Below are 27,553 nucleotides of genomic sequence, written 5' to 3' on the forward strand. Positions count from 1 at the left end.
GGCACAGGAGAACGGCTCTCAGCTGAGGCTGACTATTGCCAGAGGCCTGCTAAGAGGCCACCAACTTCTTGAACTGACAAACACCAAGAAACAACAATGCAAAGCCTTTTTTTGACAGGTAACTTTATTAATAATGGTCTTGGATCTGTCGCACCTACCAGGTGCCTGTCTTTTTTCACACTTTGCAAGACTTTCTGAAGAATAAACTAGAAAGGCAGAAAGTTAGTTGAAGCTACTAAGACACACATTTGAAGGTGGGTCTATTTTGAACTTTTTTTTTTTTTTTAACAGAAGTTTCAATGGATGTGTGTCAAAAAAACTTAAATACACTGAGAAATACAGTAGAAAGGCTATATTTACAGTCAATTATAATGGGCACTGCCAACATATCCAATAAAAAAAATAAAACAAAACCTTTTTTTTCATGTTTCTATCATGCTTTTTTTCACAGAGATTTTTTTTAAATATGATTTTGTTTTTAAAAAATACAATAAGGAAATAATTACATTCTTAATATGAGAACATTATCATACAACATACACCCTGGGCCAATTAATTTGAAAGTGTCTAACAAAACTTGATACTAAATTAATATTCTCCATTTGAAAAATCAAATTGCCACAATCATCTCATTTAAAAAAAACACCTTTGATCCCCCAAAGTTATGATCTGGGTTTTTTTTATAAAAAAAGCATCTCCCATTAAAAAGAACAAAACCAAACAATTTTAAAAAAGCACCTGGTACAGTAACAGGCATTTGGTGAGGAAGAACAAGTGTAACATTTTCTTAAAAGACATAGAAATTGTTCAAAATATGAGTTTTCCTTTAAAACAAAAGTCATGTTGCTCTATGGCTGAGTTTGCCTGGTGATCCTGAAATCTAAAAACGGTGAAAATACAAGCTCTGTGGCTCTTTATAAAAAACTGTGCAGCAATAGTGCTATTCAAGGCAACAGAGCACATTTCACAGCACCAACTGTGGTCTACAGAGAGGTTATTTCCCAAGCTTTTTGGTTTTCCCCCTTTCAAAATCTTGGCCATTATGTAGAATAGACTAATGGTGGTGGCTTTGTGGAGCCTTTGCTGGAGGAAGAGTGAAAGATGTTTAGTTTATGTGGCAGCCCCTGTGCAGCAGGCACTACAGGGGCTCAGGGTGCTGTAGGTGCTGAGGGGGATCTGCACCTACAGCAGAGCTCAAGGAAGGCTGCACCACCAGGGCTGGGGCTCCGTGCACAACCCCAGCACCACACAATTTCTGTTTGCCTGGACACAAATGTGCACACATCTACCTCAGGCATAGATTAAAACCTGTCCTTGCCAAGGAATTTTTCTTTTTTTTTTTTTTTTACCATGGGATATGGGGGTGGAAAGAGACAATGCCAATATTGGGTAAACAACACAAGTGATTTGGCTTTTGACTACTCTGCATTACTTGATGTGGGACCACTTCTCAATGGCAACTGTTACATCATTGCAAATGTTGACTAGAAGCCTAATTTGCATTATAAATATGTACAGATATAAATTAAATATTTATTGAAATATACAAATAAATAACTTAATTTGAAATAAAAAGCCTAAATGAACTTACTTTTGCTTCAAATTTGTTTCTGCTATTATTTATGGGAATTTGATGCTGTGTAGTCCATAGTCATACAGTTTAGATTGTGCCATCTAGTTAGAGAGTTAATAAGAAGTAGATGACCTAAACTAATATTAAAAGAGTGTGTTTTCAATGAAAACCACACTGACACTTGCTGTCCTATTATATCTGCATTCCTGTGGCACTTTGTACCAAGTAAAGTCACAAGAAGCAAAGAGCCTTTTCTCATGCTGGGCCCCATTTCTACACTGCTAAGGTCAGTGGGATCCCTGGCCCTAAATGCATTTGGAAACAGGACACAGCCCTGTCTCCTGTCAGCTATCAGGTTTTTGATAGCTCTGTGCCTTCAAATCCCACAAGCTCCTGCAGGAAGCTCTCTGGCATCCAGCTCAGCTGAGAATCCCAGTGTACCCTCCAGGAGTTGCACACACCCATTCGTAAAGGTAAGAGATAATCAGAGATAATCTACAGGCTTGGCCATAAAGGGATGTGATCCTTGATAACTGCTGTCTTGCCAATTTCTGTGATTTTAATTGCAGTCTTAACTAATTATCAAGACTCCAGCCCTAACATCTGTGATTATCTCAAAATATGTGTAGTATTTTTTTTTAATTAATTTTATACTCCTCACAGTTGAGGAGGAAAAAAATCTTCAGAGCATGATTGAAAGCTCTCCAAATGCTTAAAAAAATACTGAGAAAAACTTAGAAGAAGCCATCTTATTATATGTTCCCCCCCCATCCCCTCCTGATTTTTAAAAACCAATCTTGATATTTTGAAGGGCTTCAGTGGCAATTTACTGCATATAATTTCTCATGAGTGACATGGATGGAGACAAAGGAAAAGAGATTTTTATAATTTTACAGACTAAAATGCAAGATGCTGTTTCCTAGTAAACAGAAATGGACTCCTGTTTGAGAAAATCCCCAATTATTTGTTAAACTGTTTATAAAAGAGTCTGAAAATTATCACCTTTGCAGTCCATCTTCCTCTAAAATAATAGCTGAGGTCTGAAAAGACAAAGGAAACTAAGTACAGCAGTGTTCTATACCTCAAGTTTAACAATACTATATTATAAAAAATAAAACAAGACTGACTGCATAAGTTATTCTGAGTTGCCATTATCTGTTGAGGACTAATTTCAGTTAGGTTTTCTTTTTCTTCTTCAAAATGTATAGAAAAGAAGCAGTATCTAAAAATAACCTGTTTGCCTTTTAAAAAAATCAGGAACAAGTCATAGTTCAAGAACATGACCTTTGAAAATGACTGGTGCTTCAGAACAGCAATAAAGAGAACATACAAAAACGCATTTGTCTCAAAGTTTGGCAGCTTTTTATCTCCCAATGACAAAAGCATCTGTCTAAAAAGTATCCAAAAAACGCTTCACCAATGAGTCGTTGTCGTCCCACGGAGGGCGGCGGCACTGCAGAGCTCCTGGGCTGAGCAGGCCTTGCTGCTTCTGTGAGCACATTTCTTCAGTTTTCTTCTGCCATGTGAGCAGCTACCAGCAAAGCCTCTGCTCATGAGTTAGCCCTGCTCTGTGGCAGAGCTCAGAAGGCAGTTTTGCCCTCTAAGAGTCAAGGTTTCACACCAGTCTTCAGCAGTGTTCAGGCCATCTGATGGACTATAGTTAACATGCTGGTTCTGTGCTATTTCAGCAAAGTAAACTTTCAACTGTGACTTTATGCTCCTTTTTAATTCCTATGGTTAGGTTTTTTTTGGTTTTCATTTTCTTTACCAGTGAAGTTGGAAACAAGGAGTTACAGCTAATAAAAAGGGGCACACGTAGTTACACAGCAATACAGTAGAGGGAATACACAGGCAAATTAGCGCCAAGCTACCATTAACTTAACAGAGTTATAAAACTTCTTATGTTTTATCACTTGATGTGACCTTTCAGGTGAGTCCTTTGCAGCCTATGTCTTGGTCTGTCGTAGGTAAGGCCTTTACGGAAAGTGAGTGGTTTTGGTATGTTTATGTTCCATTTTTCATCTCCCATTCCTGGAAAGGTGGGGGGCGGGGGAAGGGGGGGACAGGAAACAGATAAAGAAACTGTTAAAGAAATCAGGATATTTCACTGATGTCATCATATCTGCTAAGCCACAGCTGGGGTCAATAACAGTTTTTCCGTTAACTTTGCTGGATTCAGCCCACAAATTAGTTAGGGAATACTAACAAGTGTGTTCTGATAGTCTGTGCACAGCATCCACCCCTCCAAAACTATATACAGGAACTTATTTTCTAGTGCAGTGCAAATAAGCCATGTTTGTTTTCTGCAAAGGGGACTTCTGAAGCAATTCGCTCCCCACAGCTGGTGTAAAGCACTCAGCCCTCCCTGAGTAAGGGAGAGGCTGATTTAAGCACACTCTCTAAATGACTTGTGTGAGACAGCAGGAAGCCCTCAATATCTCTCAGAGCTGACAAGTGATTGCTTTACTGCTCTTCAATTTTTTTTTATTATAAGACTCATGGCAGACACATAACTTGATGGCTAAAAAGAGCAACTTAGCAGAGAGACTAACATGCAGGGTTAAGAAAAACAAGTCAATTTGCATTGCATTTGTTTCCCTTAATCCAAATTAAGCTGTTGCTTGGCAAGTTAAAGAAATTGCTTTGCCTTTCTGTGCCTTAGTTTCCCCACCTGTTAGATGAGGACAAGGACACCATGCACACCAAAACATGTAATCGATAATGTTTTTGTTCATATGTCTCAGAACAAGGTATTGCCATTTCTTGTGCCACATAGGTGAAAATCATGAGATTGCTACAGCTGAACACCCAGTTCAATATAACTTGCAGCTATCAAATGACACCGACAGCATTTCCTAACAGTACAGAGGAGCGGAAGAGCTGAAGCAAGATGGGGTCACCTTAGGACATCCACACTGTACTACTCCCTGAATCACACCCTTACAGCCATCAGGAACTACTGAACAACCACAGAAGATGGCCTCTGGCTCCAGCAATCCCCTTGGAGGAACCTCCCAGCTGCTCTCTGCCAGGCAGGGGGCTGCAGATTCTTCTCTGACCCATCTAGTCTACAGGCAGCCAGCCTCCTGACCTGGCTCCCAACCTGAATTCCTGAATTTAACACTCATTCCACAACATTTAAGAGCTCTGACTGAAAAACCATTACTTATGCACGTAAATAGCTGTTTTTTAATGCATGTAAATAGCTGTTTCTGCTGCTGAAAGCAGCAAGAGCATTAGTTTGGCTGGACAGCTGTATGACCATGACACCTCTTCGACTGCTGTAAAACAACAGTAAAGGTCACAGTTGGTGGCTGCTTTAGCAATATAAGGAAGAAAAACCCTTGGGTTTAAAGGTAGACAATAACTTTGTTTCTAAACTGGTTAGGGTTTTTTAATTTGTCTTTTGGGAGGGTTTTTTTTGTTTTTTTGTTTTTTTCATTTAAATGGTGCTTTTACTAAAACTCAGTGTATTTTAAATATTCCATTTTACTCTTCAAATTATGGTAACTCTAAACTTAAAACACAGTACTGGTAAAAATTGGATTACTTTAAAAACTCTGTTAAGTGTATATTCTCTAGGTATGTGCTACCAAAGTCTAAAGGAAGTCCTTGACTAAGCAACTGGGAGGAGAATTTTTGAAGTGTTAAATAAGCCTTGAAAGAAGAAACTTCTTTTGCAGGTGCAAAAGGAACTTTTTCTTTGCTTCCACTGCTCCAGCAGGTTCAGATCAAGGAAAGAATGTTTAAGTCAGTACTGACAGCTTGACTGGGAGCTGGGAAACCGGGACAGCTCCTTTTCTTCTCCAGTCCTTGAACACAGGGAAAATATAAGCTGCTGACATTCACCAGCCCACTAGTTAAAAAAAAAAAAATCAGAAATAATAATTTCAGTTTCCTTGCTGCACATAACAATTTGGTTTCAGAAACTAATTTGATATTTAAATGAGTATGTGAAATGTTTAAATAATACAGCAAGGATATTTGAATCTTTTTACTTCTCGGGGACTACTAACGCAGAATATTGTTTTCCATATTTTAATTCTCCATTTCTAGCCAAGTACAGATTAGACAAAATTGCAATTAAAATGCCTTCTGGCTTCTTAAAAGTACGCATAATTACCTTCTAAAAAATTTTAAAGATACTTGCAAACAGAAAAGTTTAAAAATTCAAATACATGTATGCATATATGTGTGTATGTACAGTGTATGTCCTGAACAGCCTATCCCCAAATTGCTGTTCGTTAACACTTAACACTAGATCTGTCTTACTGCTTCTCTCTGTACTTCCTTCTAATGTTAGTGTATCGGAGAGGATAAAGCTTTTGGTGGCCCAGCTTCCCAAACTGGCGTCCCAGGTGCCTGATGTCCCCTCCCAGGCTCGGCTGTGCAGGGCACAGAGGCACAGAGCAGCTGCCCCAGCACACGCACAGTGCTGCTGGCTGGAGAGCACGGCCGTGACACGAGGGTGGCTGCAAACACAAGGCTGGCAGGTGACAGGCTCAGCATCCTCCGTGCAAGGAAAGGGCAAGAAGGGAGGTATTCAGTGCATTCAAATACATACCAGGGGGAAAAAAAAGGTATTCTGACATTTTGAATGTTTCTACAACTCCCTCATAGCATCGGGAGATCTGCCAGCTGCTGGAGATGCAAGCGCAAGCACAGACGTGGAATCTGTTTCACTCCCACAAACTGCACTGACATCCATGCGTGGAGAGCCAAGTTCTGCTCTGGGATACTCACGTGTGACGCCCTTTCCTGAGCCACATCTACAAGGCCTGGGCTCACTCGCAACTGCAAAAGGCCAAAAGAATTGAGAGCCAAATTCCACCCCCGCACATGTACAGCAACCCCCGAGCGTGGGGCGTGCTGCAGATGTGCACCTGATGGCAGCTGTGGCTGCCAATGGGCTGAGAACAGATTGGGTTGCACTAATTCAGCAAAATTTCACTCTTAATATTTAGTGCATGAGGTTTTAGGGAAAAAGCTGTTAAAGCTGAATTGGATACTTTGAGTTCTTTTTCTCAGCATGCGAAAAACACGCTTAGTTGCTCCATATCCTTTTTGATTAGCCTAATCCTATGTCCAAGATTCCTCTGCTAAAAAGCTTGACCAGCTTATTGTGCCATCCAAAACACACGAACACCAAAAAACACAGCAGGATTTTTCCTGTATGGTATATGCTGGGCATAAGAATGTCCTATAGCTGGAAGGTATTCCTTACACCAAAAATGTTTATGTTTTTACAGTGCCCTGGTTTCTCCAGCTGTAACAATTAGACGGCTGGATTTAATGTGCCTGTCCAGCACAAATCCATTTGCAAGGACTGTCCTCTGCTATTCCCTGAGTATTGCTGAGCTAACATCCACATCTCAGACAAAGTGTACAGTTAGAGATGATATCATTATGGGACAAATTAGGGTGTAATTGGAATACGCAGATAAGCTTTAGAGCACGTAAATCCTTCTTCAGGTTTGCAACACAAGCTCCGAATATCAAACTTGATTAGAACCTATTAGGCCAAGTGTAATTATTCTTAGTTGGATTTAAATGAATCAGGCTAACTAGCAAGAAAAAGCAGTTGATGTCCACGGAAAGGGGGTAGAAGAAGGATGAGAAAGCTCTCACAAAAGGTATAGCAAGAGAAAAAATTGTATTATGATAATTTAATAATAAAACAATTTTTTGACATGCTGATTTTTCAGTATCTACTACATTTAGGGTCCAAGCTCATGCTCAGACACTGGAAATGCATATAGTCACTGAATACATGTAACAAAAGTTACTTGAAGAAATCCTGATACAGAAGACATCAATGAAAAAAGGAAATAGCCTGCATGAAAGACAAGTGTTTATGATTATTACCATTTATAATTACAACTAGCAGTGAACTACCAAATAAACAAAAGCTTGGGCCCAACACTAATACTGTCACCCTTGCTTATGTGTTGCCCACATGCTTTTGCTGCCAGCAAATTTAGCCCAGAAGAATGGTCATACAAATCCCATTTAAACTAAACCACAAAAATCAGAAAACTGTAACAATACAAGAGGATGGCAAATTTCAGCCTGGTACTTGCAAGACTAAATTAAAATAATTAAGCTTTTACTTTTAATGTACATTGAGCGCATACTTGCACAACACATTGTTATTTATTATAATGTACATCTATTCCGTCCTTGCACTGGCTGGAAAAGATCAGACCCAATCTTGTGCCATTTCTAATCACTTACTATAACAGTGCTCTTTTAACCACTTCTCTGCTACACAGAGTAGTGGACACATGGACTGTCTACACCACGGACCACTTACCTTGCAAATTAAATCTATAAAGCAACAAAGAAAAACATGGAATGAGAGTCAAATCTGTCTCCCAAACTACTTACCAATTCTTCTGCAAAAGGTTCCCCAAACCAGCAGTATTTATGTAGTAATACAAATAATTTAGTTATTCTCTCCTTAAGGCTAAATAAGACTTTGTAATAAAGTATGAAAAAGCACAGAAAAAGAAAATTAGACATTAGTTCTCTCACCTTTGCCTTTCGAAGGACATGGCCTCGACATGGAGAATTGTTTGATGAAGGAGGTCGCTTCAGAGCTGCTGCACTGTTCACAGGGATGGAGCATTCAGTATCACTGGTATCACAGCTGGAGATTGGAGAGTTTTCCAAAGTTCGGTGCTTGAAAATTGGAGACTAATGAAGAGTGAAAAGCCTGTGTTGAGTTTCCTCCAAGCAGTCACACGTGCAGTATTTTCTAGTTTAGATTCAGAACTACAAATCTTTTTTTAAACGAAACTATATTCATAATAATGATGGATAAATGAAAAACTGATTAGAACAAAAGAAAAAAACCAATGAGCTTGACTGCTATGTGATGAAAATTGAAGTTTCTTTTCTGTTAAACAGCGATGGGTCTGATTAAACAACTGTGGATAATCCAGAGGAACTGATGTACTCCTCTCTTATGTGATGGCTGCTTCACACACAGATTTATAGCACAAGCTGGGACTGCCAAGCTCCACCGTGAATGTGGGAGATGTAGCCCTTGCAAAGTGTGACAGCAGCTGATAGGGGATCAGCACAAGCAGGTCTCCATCACTGCACGATGACTTGGTGCATTTAAATCTCCCTGGCCTGGAGCAGTAGCTCACTTCCTGCACTTCTATAACCACCGAGGACAACAAGATGTTGGCTTTTGCACGTTATCCCAGCACTTACTGCCTGTGATTCCCACGTCTACCTGATCCCTGCTGTTGTAGAAAATGTAAATAACACAGAAAGGCATTTAATACTGCTCTTATTTCTTGGGTGTAATAAACCATTATAAAACTCTCATTCTTATTCATTTTTGCTGGAGCTGAGAAGGCTGAGCACTCCATGAGCACAGCCCATGGTACTGGGACTTGCAAGTTTAATAGCTTTGCATACCTGTGGACTTGATGTTCCTGATTTGGGTTCAATAGCCAAGCCCAGTGTGATGCCACCAGCCAAGGCTTTCTTAAGGCTCTCCTTCACCTCAGTCAGTTCTAGCTCCAGGTTTACACGCTCAGCCTCCTTCTGTTTACATTCCTCTTCCAACTTCTTTAACTTGTCTTCAAGAATCACTTGGGTCTTCCTGCCTGTCATTCAGAGCAATTTTATTATTTCAATAAAAAGGTTAAATTGACACTTACAGAAATTATTTTCTTTCTAAAAAGTAAGGAAACAAGGCCTCTAAATATCACTGACATGAAACAAAAGTTAGGTACTTTACATAGAACACTTTTTTCATGTAAAAAAGCTTAGCAACATAAATCAAATGCCTTATATCAAGTGTCATTCCTAGATATCTAGTCTGATTTCAAATTAGTGTTGTTTTTTTTATTTTTCTGTATCATAAAAATATAATTAACTAGTCACAAAAAAATTATTCCCGTGTTCTGCTTATCTGAAATTCTCATCAGTGTAATTCCTTACATGTGTGTATACATACATACACATATATAAAGTAAGTATATACACTGACACAGTATGTATTTTTATCTTACACATTTTGTATCTATATAGAAAGCAAATACAGACATTACACGGTATTGCTCAGCATCAAAACCAAGCCTTGTTTAGGGTGACATGTCTTCAGCACAGAATACAAAGCTGTTTGGATAATTAAGCCTAATTCTCAGGTGAGAATTCAGCACAAAAAAGCACCTCATACCAGCATTGACTTCAATGGCAGCACGCAGATCTTTTCTCTCTTTCCGGAGCTGGGCCAGCCTATTCCGGAGGGCTTCTTTTTTCTTTAGTAGCTCCTCCTCTTTGCTTTGTAATCTCTTTGCATCTGCCTCCACACGATTCTTGCCGTATTTGTACTGCTCTGCATCTGCATGTGTTAGATGGTTTCTTAAATTAGGGTTTAAACTAACAGTACAATGCTGAACTATTCCCTGAGAATAAACATGACATGAAGCATGTCATGGTTCCCCATGGCACAGTTGTTGGAACTAGATGATCTTCAAGGCTCCCTTCCAACCCAAACCATTCTATAGTTCTATGGTTTGAGAAAAAGGTTTGCCATTCCTCTTCCACTGGCTCTTTCTCAAGGTCCATGATTTCTGCCAAGTTCCGCAGCACAGCTACAAGGATATGGGAGAGAGTTTGTTCTCTATATTTACATGTAGAAGATGAGAAATACCAGTTACTTTACAGAACACTGGTTCTGAAAAATAGCCTTGCCTTTCTCTGTAGTTCTGAAGATGGAAAAGAGGCTCATCTCCAGCTATGAACCCTTCATTTTTAATTGGAAGGGTCAGAGGAAAAACTACCTGCTTGGCCTTTTGGCTGGCTTTCATTCCTACTTCAAGTGCACATCTTTTCTGACCTGACATAAGAGATACAAAGATGTTCACACTTCTTTGATTCTTGACAGCTTTCTTTTTCTTTTTTAATTTCCCATACAAATGCTTTCATTTCATGGCTTACATTTGTGGTCTATTTCATATCACAGTGCCCTCTATAACTCTGCTCCAGTTGCAGACTCAAAGAAGATAGGTCAGCTAAGAGATCACTTTGTCTGTTGCATATCTGAAGGCAAACTCTATGATATGAAATCATTCCTGACAAAGAGTTGTTAAGCCAGTTTTGGTCAGTTAGAAGCTACTTTTGTCCTAAAGTCTAACACAAATTTTTCTTATTACCATTAAATCCACGACTTCTTAAGTAAGACTTCATTAGTAAGCCTACTGTTGAATAACACAGTGTTCTTACGTCTACACCAGCTTCTCATCCTTGTTTTCCAACAGGAAGACACAATTCCTCTCTGCCCCAAATGTGAAGTCAATATTCCCTTTTTTTCCCTGCTGTCCTCATGACTTTGCAGCCGTGAGTCCACACGTCATATTTATCATTCTCCCTTTTCTTGTGTGGTGTGGCAGGAGTTAAGTGACCCATCTATCTCCTATTCAAAGTCTTGGTGGCATCTCCTCCTCGGCTTCTCAGCCCCACAAGAACCACAGTGGTTCTTTACCTTGTCTGCTAAGACAAGAGCTCTTTTGGCTACCCTCCTGACTCCACTCCCAAGTGAGGCAGCAGTGAGGACAGATACTTACTGGATGCAGTGCGTTTCACACAGGAAACTGTTTCAGGTTTCTTCGGCTGGCTATTTAAAGTTCTTGCTTTTCCGGCGATCCCATTAGTACTCACAGGAGGCTTCTTGCCTTTAAACTGTTTGAAAACAAAAGTACAAATGGGCTCCAGCTATTCCTGCGCCACTGGCATTACTTTCACCCTTTCATCAAGGGCAGAGCTTGACAGAAAGCCGCTTGCTCCGAGAGCCTTAATAGAGCACATTGATTGAGCTGGAGACGGCGCTTCCTCCAGAGGTGCCTCTGGGAGCTGCCTGCTCAGTGGGAGCCGTGCCAGCAATCACAGGATAACAAGGGGATGAACTCCCCGTCTCTGGCAGCATCATGGTTTCCAAGGTGTTTAGATCTCTGGCATTTACAATATTAGGAAAGCCATTGCAAGGCTGAAAAAGATGTACCTTTGAAAAATTTTTGCAGTTAGGATTCTTGAAACACAAGTTTGTCAGAGATAATTTCATACAGGAAACCCACCAGGGTTTGCCACACAAAAATTCAACACTTTCCTATTTATTATATGTCCTTGCCATCCTTGTGGTGGATTTTTTTTTTTTTTCAAACAATATAATTATGACATGTTTTTAAGTGCTAGGGCTTAACATATTGTTCGCCCCTTATACAATTTCTAGCTACTAATTAAAAGCTTTTCTTACTTAAAAAACCCTCTCATAATGGCCAGACAGTCTCACAAGATTACCAGGAACAGAACATTTCATGTTCAAGGGGTTTCCATTTAGATGGCTCACTGCAACAAACTGAACCCAGGGAAGACAACCCTGTCCTGACTAATCATGGTGTTTCCATGGAGTATGCTCCAGCCAAGCACAGGGCATATGTGTGCCATGCTCTGTTTTCCTGTTTCCAAAAGTTTGTGAGGACTGAATTGAGAGTGCACTGAGAAGCTTGCTGCTGCAGTAATTTATTGCTCATGTCCACCTCCAATTCTGCAACTGTGCTGAATTCTAATATTCCAGTATGAGGTTTCTGTAAGGGTTAAGTGAGTTAATGCACAGTATGACAGGTACCTTATACAAGGGAAACACTTATCTAACTGTTCCTTGTTAGATTAGATTGAAAACCACCCATCACTGTGATATATTCACAGGTTTATGCCAATGACCAGCTTTCAGAGACCAGCTAAGGGCTCTGAGAGGCTCCTGGCATAGCTGTGAGCAAGGCTTGCTCTGCTCCCCTGCTGGGTTGTGCCCATCTGCTACAAGGCTGAGCATACAGGACTTTGTAGGTTCATGTTCAAGCTAAGGTACTAAAGCCTGAAGTCACCCTCAGAAAGCAGCAGACAGCGGCTTATTTTTTTTTTTATGGGGAAGAAAATAATAGGCAGTAATATAAAGATGGTATACATGAATATAAACAACATAATTTACTAAATATATAACATCAAGTTATTATATATATGCGTATTCACAAAATATATAACCACAGTAAATATGATATATAGATTAGTACAATTCTAAAGAGCCAGATTTGCTGTCACAGTCAGGTCATATTTCACCTGTGTTTTTTTCAAAGACATCTCTGCCTGAGGAGCCAGAAGGTAGCTAGACATTCATTCAGGTTAAGTGTGGAAGGTCCCATTTATTTTTTTCTTATTATTCACAATCGATAAATCATGAAGAACATGTGGGGAAAGCCTCTCCCAGGTACCACTATTTCCACACTGGAATTTACAACTTCGCTAACCTGCTTCATTTGCAGTGGGCTCACAACTAAACTACAGGCACTTCAGTGCTAACACTAAGGGAATTTAATAGTCCCTTCAGATAACAAGCAGATAAACAGAACAGCCAACAAATAAAAAGCTTTGTTAAGTATTAAACAGTACAGTACCTGTGAGCCAGATCCCCTCCCCACAGCAGAGGTATTAGTGACAGACTGAGCAGAAGACAGATTGGATGAGACAGGGTATTTGTAATGGTTAGAGGAGAGTTTGTCAGTAGATAACCTATTGGGTTTCCTGTCAGCTGGCGGATAGCGCGCAAAGATTTTTGGAGACGGCAAATTATCGTACAGGCCTGCGTTATCATAAAGCATTTCTTCTCCAATGTTCCTGCTACGAGAAGAAGGAAAGCCATCTTCTGGTTCCCACTGTAACACATACACCTCAGCAGTTAGTGAACAATACACCATGCAGAACCTCCTAAGTGAAATTAAAACATTAGTGATGCTTTGGACTGTAGTAAGCCCTTAGTGCTTAGCAAGCATACAATTACTACCTACACTTGAATTATTTAGGAAGTGGGGGTATTTATTTCCAGTGTGGAAAGCAAGCATTGCATTCCATGGCTCACAGCCTCAGCCCTGAGCATGTTCCATAGTATAAGCACACCTATTACCCTCACTGTTTCATGGACTGCACCTTCAGCTGGTAGCTCTAGCACCAAGGGGGCACAGGCAAGACTGTGTTAACGGGGATACTCGCAGTTTACACAGATGAATCCATGGGATTATATCTGGTACATGAGTTGTTAAAAGTAATATGGCCTAGCAGCTATCAGAAACCAAGAGGGTTTTTTCTAGTTTGTTTTTCTAATTTCTTCAGGCTGCATGTCTTTCCCATGAATATCAGCTGCTGGTATGCTAGCACTACATTTTATTTGATGGAGATTTATTATTCTGAGCTACAAGAACTAAAATAGCTCTTTTTTTTTTTTGGATTTTTAGAAAAATGGAAAGTTCAACAATAGTACACCAGTGATTCAGCTGATTAACCTTAAAAGAAACCAACCTGGCTTGCTAAATATCCTTCCTTAACCCATCCTGGCCATGGCAGTACACCGGTGAGCACATCCGAGAAGTACACAGAGACTGCTCTCCACACGAGTGATCATGCACTGTTCCCAAGAGGGGATTTCTAACTTCTTTCTGACATTACTGACATACTGGAGGACTGAATATCCAGTCCATTTCACACTTTGAAACTCTTAATTTCTCTTGAGTTCGCCCTTAGTGAGGCCTTTAGGCAACAGCACGAATTAAGACCTGACATGGGCTGTAGCTCCCCTGTAAATGTTCCTGAGGACCATATATTGCAATTGGGTAGCATCCACTAAATGTTAAATCCTATAACACATCTGCCTATGATCAGCTCTGCAATTTATGAAGATGGAAATGACCACTGTGGTTCTTCTTTGGGACGAGCAGCACCTGCAGTCCTCAGAAACACAGCCGCAGGGACTGAGAAGTGTTTGGGTTTTGGTGTTTTTTCAACAGACATCAAAAATTAACTGAGTCCTTAATTTTGCCTGTTCCAGTGTGATCCAAAAAATACCTCCTCGAGTGAGTATTATATTCAAGGACTTGGCAACAAATCATCAATAGGCAACTGCTTTCCAAATGCACATTGGCTCACATGCAGGTTAATGTAAACAATATGTCCCATGCCCATATATTCTATAGGTGTGAGAGGAGTTTGCAACCCCCAATCAAAAACATATGAGTTCATCTGGAAACTGCCCAGTGAGGATCTTTAGATAATACAATTTTCAGATGTCCACGCGTTCAACACATGCAAACCATTTGTTCTGTGCACATTCAATTCTTACCGATCCATTTATGCAGGGAACATCATCATAATGAAGTGCCATTCCACTTGGACAGGCGTAGCCATTGGCAGTGCTTCCCCGGTACGGATTTGTAGATATAACTCGCCTGTTCATGAAACTGAAAAATGCAAAGTAAAAATAATAAAAACCAGCACTTACACTTAAGCCTAAATGATGATTCAGTGGTATATTCCCCATGCCTGATTATGTAGCCAGGAAGCACAGAGCTTCTCACTTTCTTCAGGGCAGTTTTGCTTTGCTACTCACACATTGCTGGTACAGCCAATAACACAACATATGTTCCTGTTCTCCATTCTTACAGTGGGGATACGACTGCCTGAAGGCCAGGAGGGCAACAGCTGTAACTGCTCAGTGGCATGTTTACATGGGAACCTGCTGATCTCTGTTATACACCAGCCTGCCAGGGTCCCAGAAACACTCCCTTGTCTGCACTGAGGAGAAGCAGGTGTTTCTGTGTGCATGTATGCTCAGGGGGATGCAAACTTAGGAAATGAGAGAACCAAGAATCAAATCCAGCAAAAATTTGAAAAAAACCCATGTAATTTCAATGAAATCTAACTTACATCTATCAAAATTTCCTGAATAATTACTTCCTCAAAACCTGGGAATTTTTCTTTTCTATATCAGAACTTTTGGCTGGCTATGGCACTATGCTTCCCAACTCCCTCTGGGTAACTGTGCATGCAAATACTCTATATGCTCATTCTTGCTCTGTTACACATGGTGGACCTGAGTCCTCTGGAAATTTCAAAAGGGATATACATATATATAATATATTTTAATTACTTTCCCTTTATCCTGTCCCAATCAACACTGTTGCTTGTTTTACTGGAATTCTGCACAACACATCAAGAACTACATCAGGTTTGCAAAGATCTAACAATGCAGAAAAAAGCAGAGTCATGCCTGACAGCAATAATGACCCCGAGGGTGAGTTTTCCTTTGTAGCAACTGCTGGAATTGAATAAGGTATAGAGTGAGATCCCAAATAATTCCTTTCCTATAGTTTCAGGTGTACGTGAATGGGAAAACATGTTTTCCATCCCAAACAATGGCACTATTCAGAGTCTGTGCTGACATTCATAAAATATGATAAAGCACTGCTAAAGCAGAGAGGGTCTTCTGTAGCACTGGCAGCAGCTCAGGAATGCTGTGGTTTCAACAGTTGCTTTCTTTTGGCTTTGGAATAACACGGAGTCCATTGAATTTCTCATTCAAGAGGGAGAACTGAGGCTCACCTGAGCCACGGGAGACCTGGGCTCACAGGAGGGATGAACCTGCCCAGCTCAGTGTGAACCTTTCAGGGCAGTGTGAGGGGTGGAAAAACCATTAGAGAGAAGCTTTTCTTACTTCAAACAAACTAACCTCAAAAAACCCAAGGAAAATTCCATGATAAAAATGTTTTCAACTTTATCGTAACTCATACCTTACTAGACATTATTAAAGGTCTGCATTTGTTTACTGTTCTTAAGGAAGAGCATTGCTCAAGTGTTTCTGGTTGGCCTGAAGAACTGTGTTTGGAGTTGCTGTATTTTTTCTAGTTAAGAGGCTCCAATTACAGTGATACACAATAACCATGTCTGAAAGCTGGGATATTCATTAGTGGCATCTCATGCACCTGTAGTAACTATTTCCACCACCAAAGGAAGGTAAGATTTATCTAAGTAGCTAGAAACAATTCATAATCATTATTTCAGTAATCCTCATAAATCATGTTTTCAGATGCATCCACGCAAGTTAATTGTATTTGGAAATTGCCAGAAGGAAAATGGAGAAACTTCCCTGGAAGCACTTCAGCTTTTCCTAGATACCTAATGATTTAGACGAAGGAAATGGATGGGGCTATTAATGAGGAGCCGATAGTTTTGAAAAGCATCAATCTTAGGAAGTGAATAACCAATAATCTAAAGTGACTGAGTGACAAGCTAAGCTTTAATGATAGCTGCATCTAATTTGGAATAGTGATATTCATTCTATAAAGGGCAAATGTAGTATTTCATTAACATTTAAGTATCATTGTAATTTCTCCTCATTTTCTAGCAGTAGCTGAAAATCAGCAGACAGCTACTCTGTTGCTTATCAGCAAGCCCTTACAGGCTCTTAAAGACACCCAATGAATTTTAACTATTTCTTAACAGGGAAATTCTGCTATTTTGCAAGTTGCTTGATGTTCCTTTCTAACATGTGGTCTAGTTGCATATGTTTGTTCACTTGGCTCCAATTAGTACCACATTTGTGCAGAGAAGGAAAGCCACGCAGAATTCAGGGGGAAAAGGTTACCACTCTATTTCTCTTAAACGTGGTTATTGCTAGATACTGACTGAAGCAAAAATATATGTCAACACAGGATAAACCTTTTGAGCCCTATTAACTTTTAAACAAATATTAACGTAAGTCTGCATGCTAAGTGCATTTTAATTCTATCAAAATTTGGTTTTCACAAAACTGGGCTTGTGGTAACACTGAACCACTTTGATTTCTATCAGAAGTCATTCAAACCAGACTCTGATTGAAGCTGGGCATTTTCCCGTGTTAACTTCTCTTGGCACCTAGCTAATGGCACTAGGATCTTCTTCTGGAAAACTCCAAAACTTTTTTCTTTTTTTTTTTTCTTCATTTTCTATTTGTTTAAAGTCATGATGGGCAGATGGAGTGTGATTCTCTAATGTATTAAGTCACACAAATTCCAAATTAGTCTGGGGAGTGTCATCTTGCAGTGGGACGAGGGAGGATGCCTTTGCCAGCTGTCTTCTTAGGCCACCCACTTTCTGACTGCAGGGAACAACTGCAGCAGGGCAACCCCCCTGTCCTAACTGTTTCTTCACTCCCATTTCTAAAAAACTCATCTAACCAAGGAAAAATGATGGTCTTTTCCCAACAAAGACTTATTTAATGCCTAAAATGATTTGAACATGTAAATCACTGTATATGCTAACTATGCATTACTCCTTTTAGCACAGGATCAGTAATGGGGAATTCACTGTACTGATTTGCAATTTAAGCAGCTTCCATGCTGCACCCTCGAGACACCTTTCCCAATTTCCACCTCCTGTATTAAACACCAGAAATTAACTGGACTGAGGTCAGCTTGATAAAATTTTTAATTAATCAGAACTTGAGAAGGAAACACTGATTATGTGTCTATGCAAGATTTATATTTGCTATACACTGTGAGTGTGCAGCATATATTGATCAATAATATGCTGTATATTTCCCTATATGTACAGCAAATGCAGCCAATAAATGTGAATTACATAGCTGCATATTTCAGAATATTTGTTCTCTTCTAGGGATGGTTCTAAGATTTTAAGCAAAATAAAAGATTAAAATATAGCATTTGGTAAGGGCACTTACTGAAAAAATTGGTAAAGATTTGAGTAAAGTTGCATAGTGCCTTGCATCTTTTAAAAGAACTTAGCAGGATTCCAGCACAATAATCATGAACACATCTAACATGCTGCAATGCTGAAACACTTCAGGAGTTCAATATCTGGCAAAGGGGGAGGCAGATAAGCTGTGATGGCAGTGGAGCTAATATATGGATATAAATTCTCAGAGCACTGGAAACGGCCGGGTAGCTGAACGCCTCTCACCAGAAGGTCTGTTTCGCAGCCTGGATCACGCTTGCCGTCATTTCCACGTCGATGTAGTCGTAGTGCAGAGCTCCAGGATCTGTTGAAGACCCCGTTTCTGCCAGTAAAATTCCTATCCATCTGCCCATGTCTTCAGAGGAGGAGGCCTGCAAGGAGAGGTCAGGTCTTTGCTCTGCCACTGGGCTGAGCATTTTTGCAAAAACATGCATTCTTCTTGGTTGACAAATTGCTACCACATTGTACAAGAGGCTCTGGTTTCACTCTGCTGAACTCCTAAAAACCCCAGGATTTCATATTAAATCTGCTTTGCTAGAAGGAGGGCACTTTAAGTAAGCTATGTGTTCATCAGTTATGATGTAACACAAAGTGGGCAATCCACAAAAAGGAGAAAAAATAATTGTTTAAGGCTAGTGGATTTAGATTCAAGCAATGCTTGTTTTAGACTTCAGAATATTGAAAGCTTTAACATAATTATTTTCCTATGTTAGGCTGGGGGATTTTTAGAAAGCATGACTCCTGAGAAGAAAGTGTTACTGCTAAACAGAAACAAGAGGGAAGAGGGAATGAAATAGTGAGGAGATTTTAACATTACTTTTTGAAAAATTTTACTAAATTTGTCTAGATGATGGTATTCATTTTCCTCATGACACAAGTAAAAGCATTAATAATTGCTTCAAGTCACCAATTCAAAAGTGACAAGTAGCAAAACAAATAATGGATAAAAGTAGCAGGGGAAAGAAAACAATTTGTCATTAACAAATTTAGCAGTTTCTAAATTTCTTATTTTTATTTCACTGTTTTTCACAGTTCTTTGATATTTTTTCTGGATTTTCCAGTTCTTTGAACTGCTATCATATAACAGGTATGGTTACAAGGACAGGAGACACAACCTGTAGTCAGAAACCCAAAGCAGTCAAAGTGCCTGTCCTGCCACTGAAAGCAAAAGGTTGTCTCCTGCTATATCCTCATTATAGTTGGCTTTAAGTGTCTTCTCATTTAAGGTTTTAAAATACGATGAATAAATTAATATGATGAATATCCTGACCCACCTAACACAGAGGAAGATGTGTGCCTGTGAGGAGTGTCAAGAGAACACCAGACTGCTGGCACACTGCATTTTCTTAAATGCACAACTGTATTAATACAGACACAGACTGAGCAAAAGGAGTTCACATAAATAGAAGACAAATGAAAGTTAAGAGTTTTAGAGCTCCCATCTACAGTAATCCATTATTTAATTATTGCAAAGTTATTTACCCAAAGTACTTATATCACTGATACAGAAGAGAAGGAACAGGGATATTTTAATACCAAGGCAAGATGAACATCAGTGCAGAGAAAAGTATTTTACTGAGAAGATTTCTGAACTACATTTAATCTCAGTTCTTTCTTTGTCTACAATATTTAATATTTATTTTCTCCTTCCAATATTTTTCAGCTCTGCAATAATATTATTCCAAAGATTTTTTTTTTTTTTTTTAATGGACAGACAGAGGTTGTATGCAAGTGCTTCTCTAAGTCAGCTTGTGGGAGTTCCTACAAGTCACAGCTATTGTACCTCAAGCACAGCGACCTCCTGCCCATTCCGGAGCAGGCGGAAGGTCAGGGGGTGCTTCGAATCCAGTCCCAAGATGACTTCACAGCCACGGAGAGGGATAGAAACAATGTGTGTCTTCAGATCTGTCCTGTCCTTGTGGAAAATGAGTTTATTGTCCTTCACTCTGCACCAGCGCTCACGCCAGCGGTTATTAGAGAGCACGTTGAGATATCCTGCAATAAAATGAAATGTGAGATATTTTATTCCTGACTTCTTCTGAAAATGAAAAAAAAAGAAATTTACTTCTCAGTGTAATGCTAGCCCTTACATAACTTGTTCCTCTTCTAATAGAAAGTCCAGATGGATTTTAGGAAGACAAGTAAATGACCCTGTCCCACTTCTTCTAATGAAAACTTTCACCGTGCCAATAACCTAGAAAAAGTATATAAATATGTGATCCAGCTCATGTGCAAATGGCTGTTCTGTGTCAGTCCCTGCAGCAGCTGGACATGCAGGAGCACACAGGTCCCCAGGACTTCAGTAAGAATGGGAGAGGGACACTGAAAAAACCCAGTACATACACAGCTAATGTGCTCACTCTGCCTCTCTGTGGGTAATGACTGATAACTGTGGCTGACCAAATTTTTCTGGGAAAATCACAGCTCATATTAATATTAATTAGGTATTGAAATATCTTCTGTAACATCCAAAAGCAGTGTTTAAAAGACCTACTAAGTTTTGATGCTCTATGTTGTAATGTCACTTAGAAAGAAGAATGCACATCTGGTTTGCAACACTTGTAAACCAGACTGAAAAGAAGGCAACCTTTGTTACCTATCCAAATAAAAACAAGAATTTTTAAAATCCAAGAAGCAAATATGATACAGTACCTTACATATTAAAAAGCCACTAACAGATTGTCTTTTAAACCCACCCACTTTTCTTACCATGCTCTATATCGATATAGTGCCTAGGCATATAACATGATTAACCATGCAGTGTTTTGTGGTTTTCCTTCTCTGCACCAGAGGAACAATCATTCCAGACTCAAACCTTACAATCAAAGCAATGCCCATTTTTCCTGCCTCAGTACAGTTTGGGAATTGAAAAAAACACCCAACCCAAAACCTTTTACTTTTTGCTTCCATGTTACAAACAGTACATGACTTCAGCATGTTGCTGCTTCCAAACAGGCTATGATGAGGGAACGAAATGATATCTTGCAAAAGCCAGAAGTGAGGTTAAAAAACTGTCTTCTATCTCAGACATGATTTTCATTTAATCCTGTTGGAGAGATCTGTCTTTGGTTTTCATTAAAACTATGACTTATTATTCATTTTTCTGGGTTTTCCTTCCAACATTATGGCTCCAATGTCAGAGTGTGATCCAACAGGATGTAGAAGATCAGAATTGTGCACATCTTGGAAGGTGCTATAAAAAATGAGGATGTGCTTAATCCTCTGCTTTTGGCTCCTTGTGATAATCACACTCTTCAGCTCTTCTCCCTCCTCCTGTAACAAAACCCTGTATCACTGTGCATTACATTACAATCCCTAGAAATGAAAAAAACTTCCCATGCAAGCCAGATATAACTTGTTTTGGAGTGAGAGTCCTTTACTTCAGACAGTTTTTCCCCTCTGCTCCCAGTGCACCTCTCAGAAAAGCTCTTCCAGAATTTTCTGCTTCAGAGTCGAACTACGCAGGATCCCACTTCTCCCTCCACATATCTCTACTTAAACCTTCACAACCTGACATGACCAAAATGCCTCGAGTGAGTTCCCCTTCAGGGCATTACCACTGCAGCTCAGTCCAGGCAGTTTAGGACCAGTGATGTTGTAGGGAAGAGCTTTGCCATGACTCCAAGCACAGGTGGGTTTTAGTTTCCACTCTAGCTGGGTGACACTTGCAGCCCTGCTGGTATCTCCTCTTCGTTCATGGGAGGTAGAGGCTTCTAAAGTGTAAAAACCTTCAACTATGGAGCAGCCTCCCAGAGGGCACTGAACTGAGCCAAATTTCTGGTGGTGAGAAACTGCTTCTGCAAAGATTTCCTGCAATGACCAAAGCCTAGACATTTATATATTTTCCTTTAAAATCTGCAAGTGGTGTTGAGTAGAGCCAAATGCAGGCAAATAGTAATGGCTGTATCTGTATTTATGTCCATATCCAAACTAATGCTAGAAATATGAGGAATTAGATTGTACAGCTGTGGTTGACTTCCCATATTGTATGGAGTAATCAGTGGAGTATGAGCGCCCGGAAGTTTGAGCCCTTATGGAGGCCACATGCTTTGGACAATGCTAGCTGGACACAGCTTTTCCCAGCTGTTCTTTTGGTCAATAAATCACATCTGTACTTAGCTGATGTATAGACACATACACATACACTTATTTAATCAAAGTTTGCTTATGTGAATGATTCCTAAAGTGTGGCTTTAAAGCCACCTGTGATCTATGAAGTTCTCTCTGGTGGTCCATGGATCTGCTTCCATCACCTCAGGCAGGCATCTATCACACTTCATGATCCTATGAGTTCTGTCAACTACTCCCTAATCACAGACTTCTGGGTTTCCCTAAGTTTTCCTAGTCAATTAAAAAGTCAAATCCAAACTCGGAATCTGGTGCAACTGCTTCAAAGCTTTCTAAGGAACTCGGCTTTTTTAAGGGATTGGGCGAAGGGTGGGTTCAATCTTATTCACGTATGGAAGTGTTACTTAATACTGGAGCACCAAAAGACAAGTTGGAGATGTAAGTATATTGAACTGTTTTAAAATAGCAGAGCTGTGAGGACATCAGCTAAGTGCATTGCACAAAGTCTCAACCTGTGAGCAAATCCTAAGAGCTAAGATACAAAACCCAAATATTTTCTGCATGCCTTTTTATACACTTCCTTGGTGCAGCCAAGCACTATAGCCATCATATGGAATGATCAAAATTAAGAGTTAAAATAGCTTACTAGAGATTTGTTACTTCATTTTGTCCAATATGTATCCCTTTAGGAACCCATAATTAAACTCAAATCACTTTTGTTGAGATCCAGTTGACTGCTGTCTGCTATTCCATGAAACCTTAACCACAATCTACTACAAAAGACCTGATCACGTTCCAAGAACCTTCTTCTACTTTGTAGCCTGAATTTATTTCATAGTTCAGCCTATATTAATTTTATAACCATTTGTTTGAGAACAGCTCGTTTCTTTATGCATCTTGTTCACACTTCTCTTCCTCCTCACTTCTGCATAGAGCAGTGATACCTGAGCCTGTGTTACCATTTTATTTAAAAAGTCGAATTATTTTAGTCTATTTGCAAATGACAAACTCTTGATTACTCCTCTTGCAGTCTGGATCCATCCTTCTGATATTGGGGGAGGAATTATTGAAGTAAAAGCAATTTTAGACAAATTCCTAGGCTAGAATGCTATAAAGTTTTAATAGCAATCCAGACGGAACACTCAAGGAGAAAAGTCACTTACCACATGTTGGAACATCTTCTTCAGCTGATGAGGTCTGTTCATCTGTTGATGGCTTTTTCTTCCCTAAACCAATGATCTTCGTTATTTTTTTCCCTGTTACTTTAGTCACAGTGCCCTTGGCTTCCGTTTTTGAACTTTTTTTCCTCTTCACTATTAAGAAAGCAGAAGTGTGTATTTAGTAGTGTGTGTATACCAACCAATAGAGAGAACCTGAATAAAAACAGAAGTTCAGACAAAAATATACTGTGCAAGACAAACATTTGTACAAAAGTTGCAGAGTTCAATGAGGCAAATATCATATGCCCTCTCTAATAACCTCTGCGTTATAAAAATCATGGCTTTTTGAATAAAAATCAAGCTTGCAAATTTATTTAATCTAATCAAGCTTCAAGTCTCTTTCCACCGCAGTCATCACTTAATTTATCAGTCTGACTGAAGTACCTGCATATAAATTTAGCTCATATACACAGCAATAAAAATCCAGTCAGACATTTCTTCACTGTTTTCTTCAACGTTCCTGAACATTTCTCTCAAAATACTTCAATAATTAAGTACACAAAAGAGACAGAATATGCTTGCTTAGCAAAAATACTTCTGCTATGTACAATTAGGTTAAGGGATATTTTAGACAAGACTTATGAATTAATTACTAAGAAATTAGTGGCATCAGTATGAATATTTGATGGCTGTAAGTTGGCCATTTCTGTGACCATCGGAAAGAAAAAGCTGCTGAAAAGAGGTATTTTGCTAAAATCCAGATTATGCTTCCACTAACTTCATTTGATACTAGTAGTATTACAACCCTGAGAACTGAGGCATGTTCAGCTGTTGAATGAAATATGACAAGGACTATGAATATAGTTTTTTAAAGTGCCTACCTGATTAAAATCCTAACACTTTTTTTTTGAAAAAAGAGTTTCTAAGATTGAACAGATTCAGAAAAAAACAGGCCTTTTATTTGCAAAACAGAACAAACAACACAAACTTCAGAAATTGCATTCAGTGCTCTAAACTGGATTCTGGCAACAGAGGAAGAAGTCTTTGCCAACTGACAGGGCAGCAAAAATTTCCATCAACTGGCCCTGATATTTGATTTTGATGAACAATACATTTAAAATAGTTACTAACTGAGCTGCTCTATCTTTATCCCTGACGTATCAATTCCTTTTGCAACAGGGAACACTTAGTGGTTATGGACTTGCACAAACTGAGGAAAAAAATGGACAAAACATTCATATGAGAAATGACTGTATGAACTGATGAGCTGGGAAGAAGAATGCACGGAAAATAGAGAAGCAGTTTGGGACTCACCATGGGATAATTTATCATATTTAGCTTAATTGTTAGCAATCATGGAACATTATTTAGAAATTGTATCTGTAGCCAAGACTGTACAAATCTGCCAGTGCTGAGGGGGAAAGGCAGCTCTGCAAGTGCCAATAGCTGCCCCCAAGCCAACTCCAACACATCCAGGTCTAATTATCTTTTTCAAGGGAAGGATGTCCACAACTTATACTGTGCTCTCCAAACATGCAACAGGCTTCCTCGCTGGAGGGAGGAAGGCCACCCATCCAATCTGCTCACAGATCCCTGCCTGAGGGGCACAGCACCTGCCCTCAAATGGGTTTCTATCCCACACAGAAGCAGCCAAAGGCCAACTGTAGCTCTTGAGGGGCAGAAGATGAAAAACACTAAAAAAGCCGGAGACTGAGAAAATCTCATTTCTGTGAGACAGAAGCCCAGAGAAATCATTCCCATGAGCATGAACAGACTGTGGAATAAGCCCATTTTAGTGTTTGTTTTTCTGTCCTGTCTTCCCACCACATTGCTGGTTTTTTTCCTGCAGAACTGAGAGGCAGCAGAAATAAGGTCTTCATCACTTAATCTTTTTGAATCTAAAGAATATACTGATTGCCCAATTGCCAGTGATTTTTTTCACAAAAGCCTTTTATTCTCATTTCCCTCCCCATAGCAAAGCAAGCAGCTGGTAAGAGCAGAGCAGAGGCTGGCAGTCAGTGCCAGCTGGAGATGACCATTCTCTGAAGCCTCCCTTCCCATGTACTCTCTTAAATGCTTCCTATCCATTATTTTAAAAATGCATAGCATTACTTCATCAAGGACATTTCAGTCTTCTTGCAGTCATTAACACCTACTATTTTTACTACTATGTACCGAAGGTCAATTTTCAAAAGCCCCTGGTATTTGAAATGACCCTCCTTGAGGCACGTAAGCTGGGCTGCTTTTCCAGCTGCATCATCACACCTTCTGCGGGGTACCTGAGCCACCAGGTACTTCTGGATATCGTGATCAACACAGGTTTTGGGTCACAGATGATTCTCCACAGGTTTCAGAGTTTATGAAATCTTAATAGAAGATTTTAAAATGTGAAATCTAAAAATGTACCATGGCTTTCCGAAAACCACAAACCCTGACATTGTCCCACACCATTGGGTATGTCAGAGATCTGTATAGCCAGGAAATGCTGGAAAATGAACCAGAGAGAAGATAAGGGAAATGAGTCAGTCAAAAGGAGAGACAGCACTGGCACCAAGGCCAGTATTGACATTGTGCTCACTGCAGCTCACATTACCCTTCATTTAACAGCAGCAGAAAAATGTCTTATCTAAGCCACACCACTGCTACATGGCAAGTTAAGGAAGCCAAAGAATTTCTTCTGCTTTGTGGAGGAAGGCAGGGGATGGGGAAGAGAGCATAAGTGTTGAGTGTATTAGATATAACTCAGCCAGAACTCCCTCTGGATTTCAGATTTACCTTTGTAAGTGAATAAGGACAACAGAATGTGCATGGCTCCAAAATAACATATGCAAAATAATATACATATGTACTCAAAAACTCACTGATATTGCATGACTATATATATTTTGTTATGTTAGTGTAAATAATCGTATGTAATATGATAGTTTATGTATGAAGGTATCTGTGCATACACATACATATAAAATATATATAGATATATATATAAACTTTCCTTCTAGTATTTAATGATAGATTTTTTGCTTAGAAGCTTTACACCACTCTTTATATTGCCACTAGAGAGTTACGAAGAAGCCTGTTACTTGCCTGTAGTGGTCGCCAAAGTTCTGAAAAACTGCACTTTTGAACACAGAAAAGGCCAAATAAAAATTTCTATATTCTGTTTGGTTATACTAATTATACTGATTTTACCTGCACAATAACATCAAATGACAAAATTTAAGGAATCCTTCTTGATATAGTTCAGTTTTCAAGTTAAATTGAATCTAATAAAACCATTCAAAAAGTTACTGCCTTTTTTGAAAAGATAAAAGTGAGGTATTTCCTTTCTCTATGCACACATTCCTTTCACCAGACATACCTTGTTCTTTACCATTGCACACAGTAGTGATGCCATTTTCCACAGTACCTTCCCCATCTGAGCTCGGCCTCTCGAACGACAGCTTCTGCAGGGTCAAAGAGATTAGCTGACGTACAGTGTTTGCACCTTCATCAAATAAGTGTCATTAGTCCCTTTAAAAATATGCTTTCTATGAAATAAAACACCCTTTCAAGCTCTCATACACTTGAAGAGAATTTGGAGATAGTAAAAAGTTCAGTTTTAGAGACTTTAGAAAATCACAGAAACAACAAAATAGTATATATTTGAAAGTGTATTAAAACCAGTGAAATATTCATAATTCACAATATATTTTAATGTATTTCTAGACACTAAATGTTGCAATAAGGAATTACATGGATAAGATACGAATAAGGTAAAAGCTGTATCTTTAAAGAATACTTATGTATGCATATGCAATTACAACTTATCAGAAAATAATGCATTCCTACAAGGTGCTTCAGTACTTTCAATATGTGCAAAAAAATAGACTTTTGAAATAAATTTTTAGCACTGTATTCTGTAATGGTTGTGCATGAGGTCTGGGACGAAGCAGATAGAGCTTATGACAGCACAGCTTTGGTGACCACATTACTCAGAAGTGGCAAAGCCCTGAAGATTTGCAGATCATCACAAAAAGGAATGAATGACAAGATAAATTACACCTTTTCATGGCATGTATTTCAGAAAAAAAACTTTTTTACAACTCTGTAAGCTACTTGGTCACTACTGTGCAGGTGTGTGCAAACATACAACAGCTTTTGCCCATGAAACCAGGAAGTCTGGGCTGTCCTGGAACAGTTC

General features: G+C 39.3%; 1 protein-coding gene across 1 annotated transcript in view; it reads right to left on the minus strand.

The window, feature by feature from the left end:
- Window positions 1–3,243: 3,243 nt before the first annotated feature.
- The window catches only part of AFAP1 (actin filament associated protein 1), a 110,416-nt gene continuing 86,106 nt past the window's right edge, over window positions 3,244–27,553 (minus strand). Inside the window, exons 8-18 of the mRNA XM_082282481.1 lie at window positions 26,732–26,816; window positions 23,377–23,526; window positions 19,929–20,140; window positions 18,371–18,516; window positions 14,757–14,874; window positions 13,042–13,299; window positions 11,161–11,275; window positions 9,771–9,935; window positions 9,005–9,195; window positions 8,108–8,269; window positions 3,244–3,604 (exon numbers count right to left, since the gene is read on the minus strand). Coding sequence (XP_082138607.1) covers window positions 3,578–3,604; window positions 8,108–8,269; window positions 9,005–9,195; window positions 9,771–9,935; window positions 11,161–11,275; window positions 13,042–13,299; window positions 14,757–14,874; window positions 18,371–18,516; window positions 19,929–20,140; window positions 23,377–23,526; window positions 26,732–26,816 — 1,629 coding nt within the window. The 3' untranslated portion in view covers window positions 3,244–3,577. The remainder of the gene's footprint in view (window positions 3,605–8,107; window positions 8,270–9,004; window positions 9,196–9,770; window positions 9,936–11,160; window positions 11,276–13,041; window positions 13,300–14,756; window positions 14,875–18,370; window positions 18,517–19,928; window positions 20,141–23,376; window positions 23,527–26,731; window positions 26,817–27,553) is intronic.

This window comes from Coloeus monedula (assembly GCF_965178545.1).
Source record: "Coloeus monedula genome assembly, chromosome: 5".
Taxonomy (NCBI): Eukaryota; Metazoa; Chordata; class Aves; order Passeriformes; family Corvidae; genus Coloeus; species Coloeus monedula.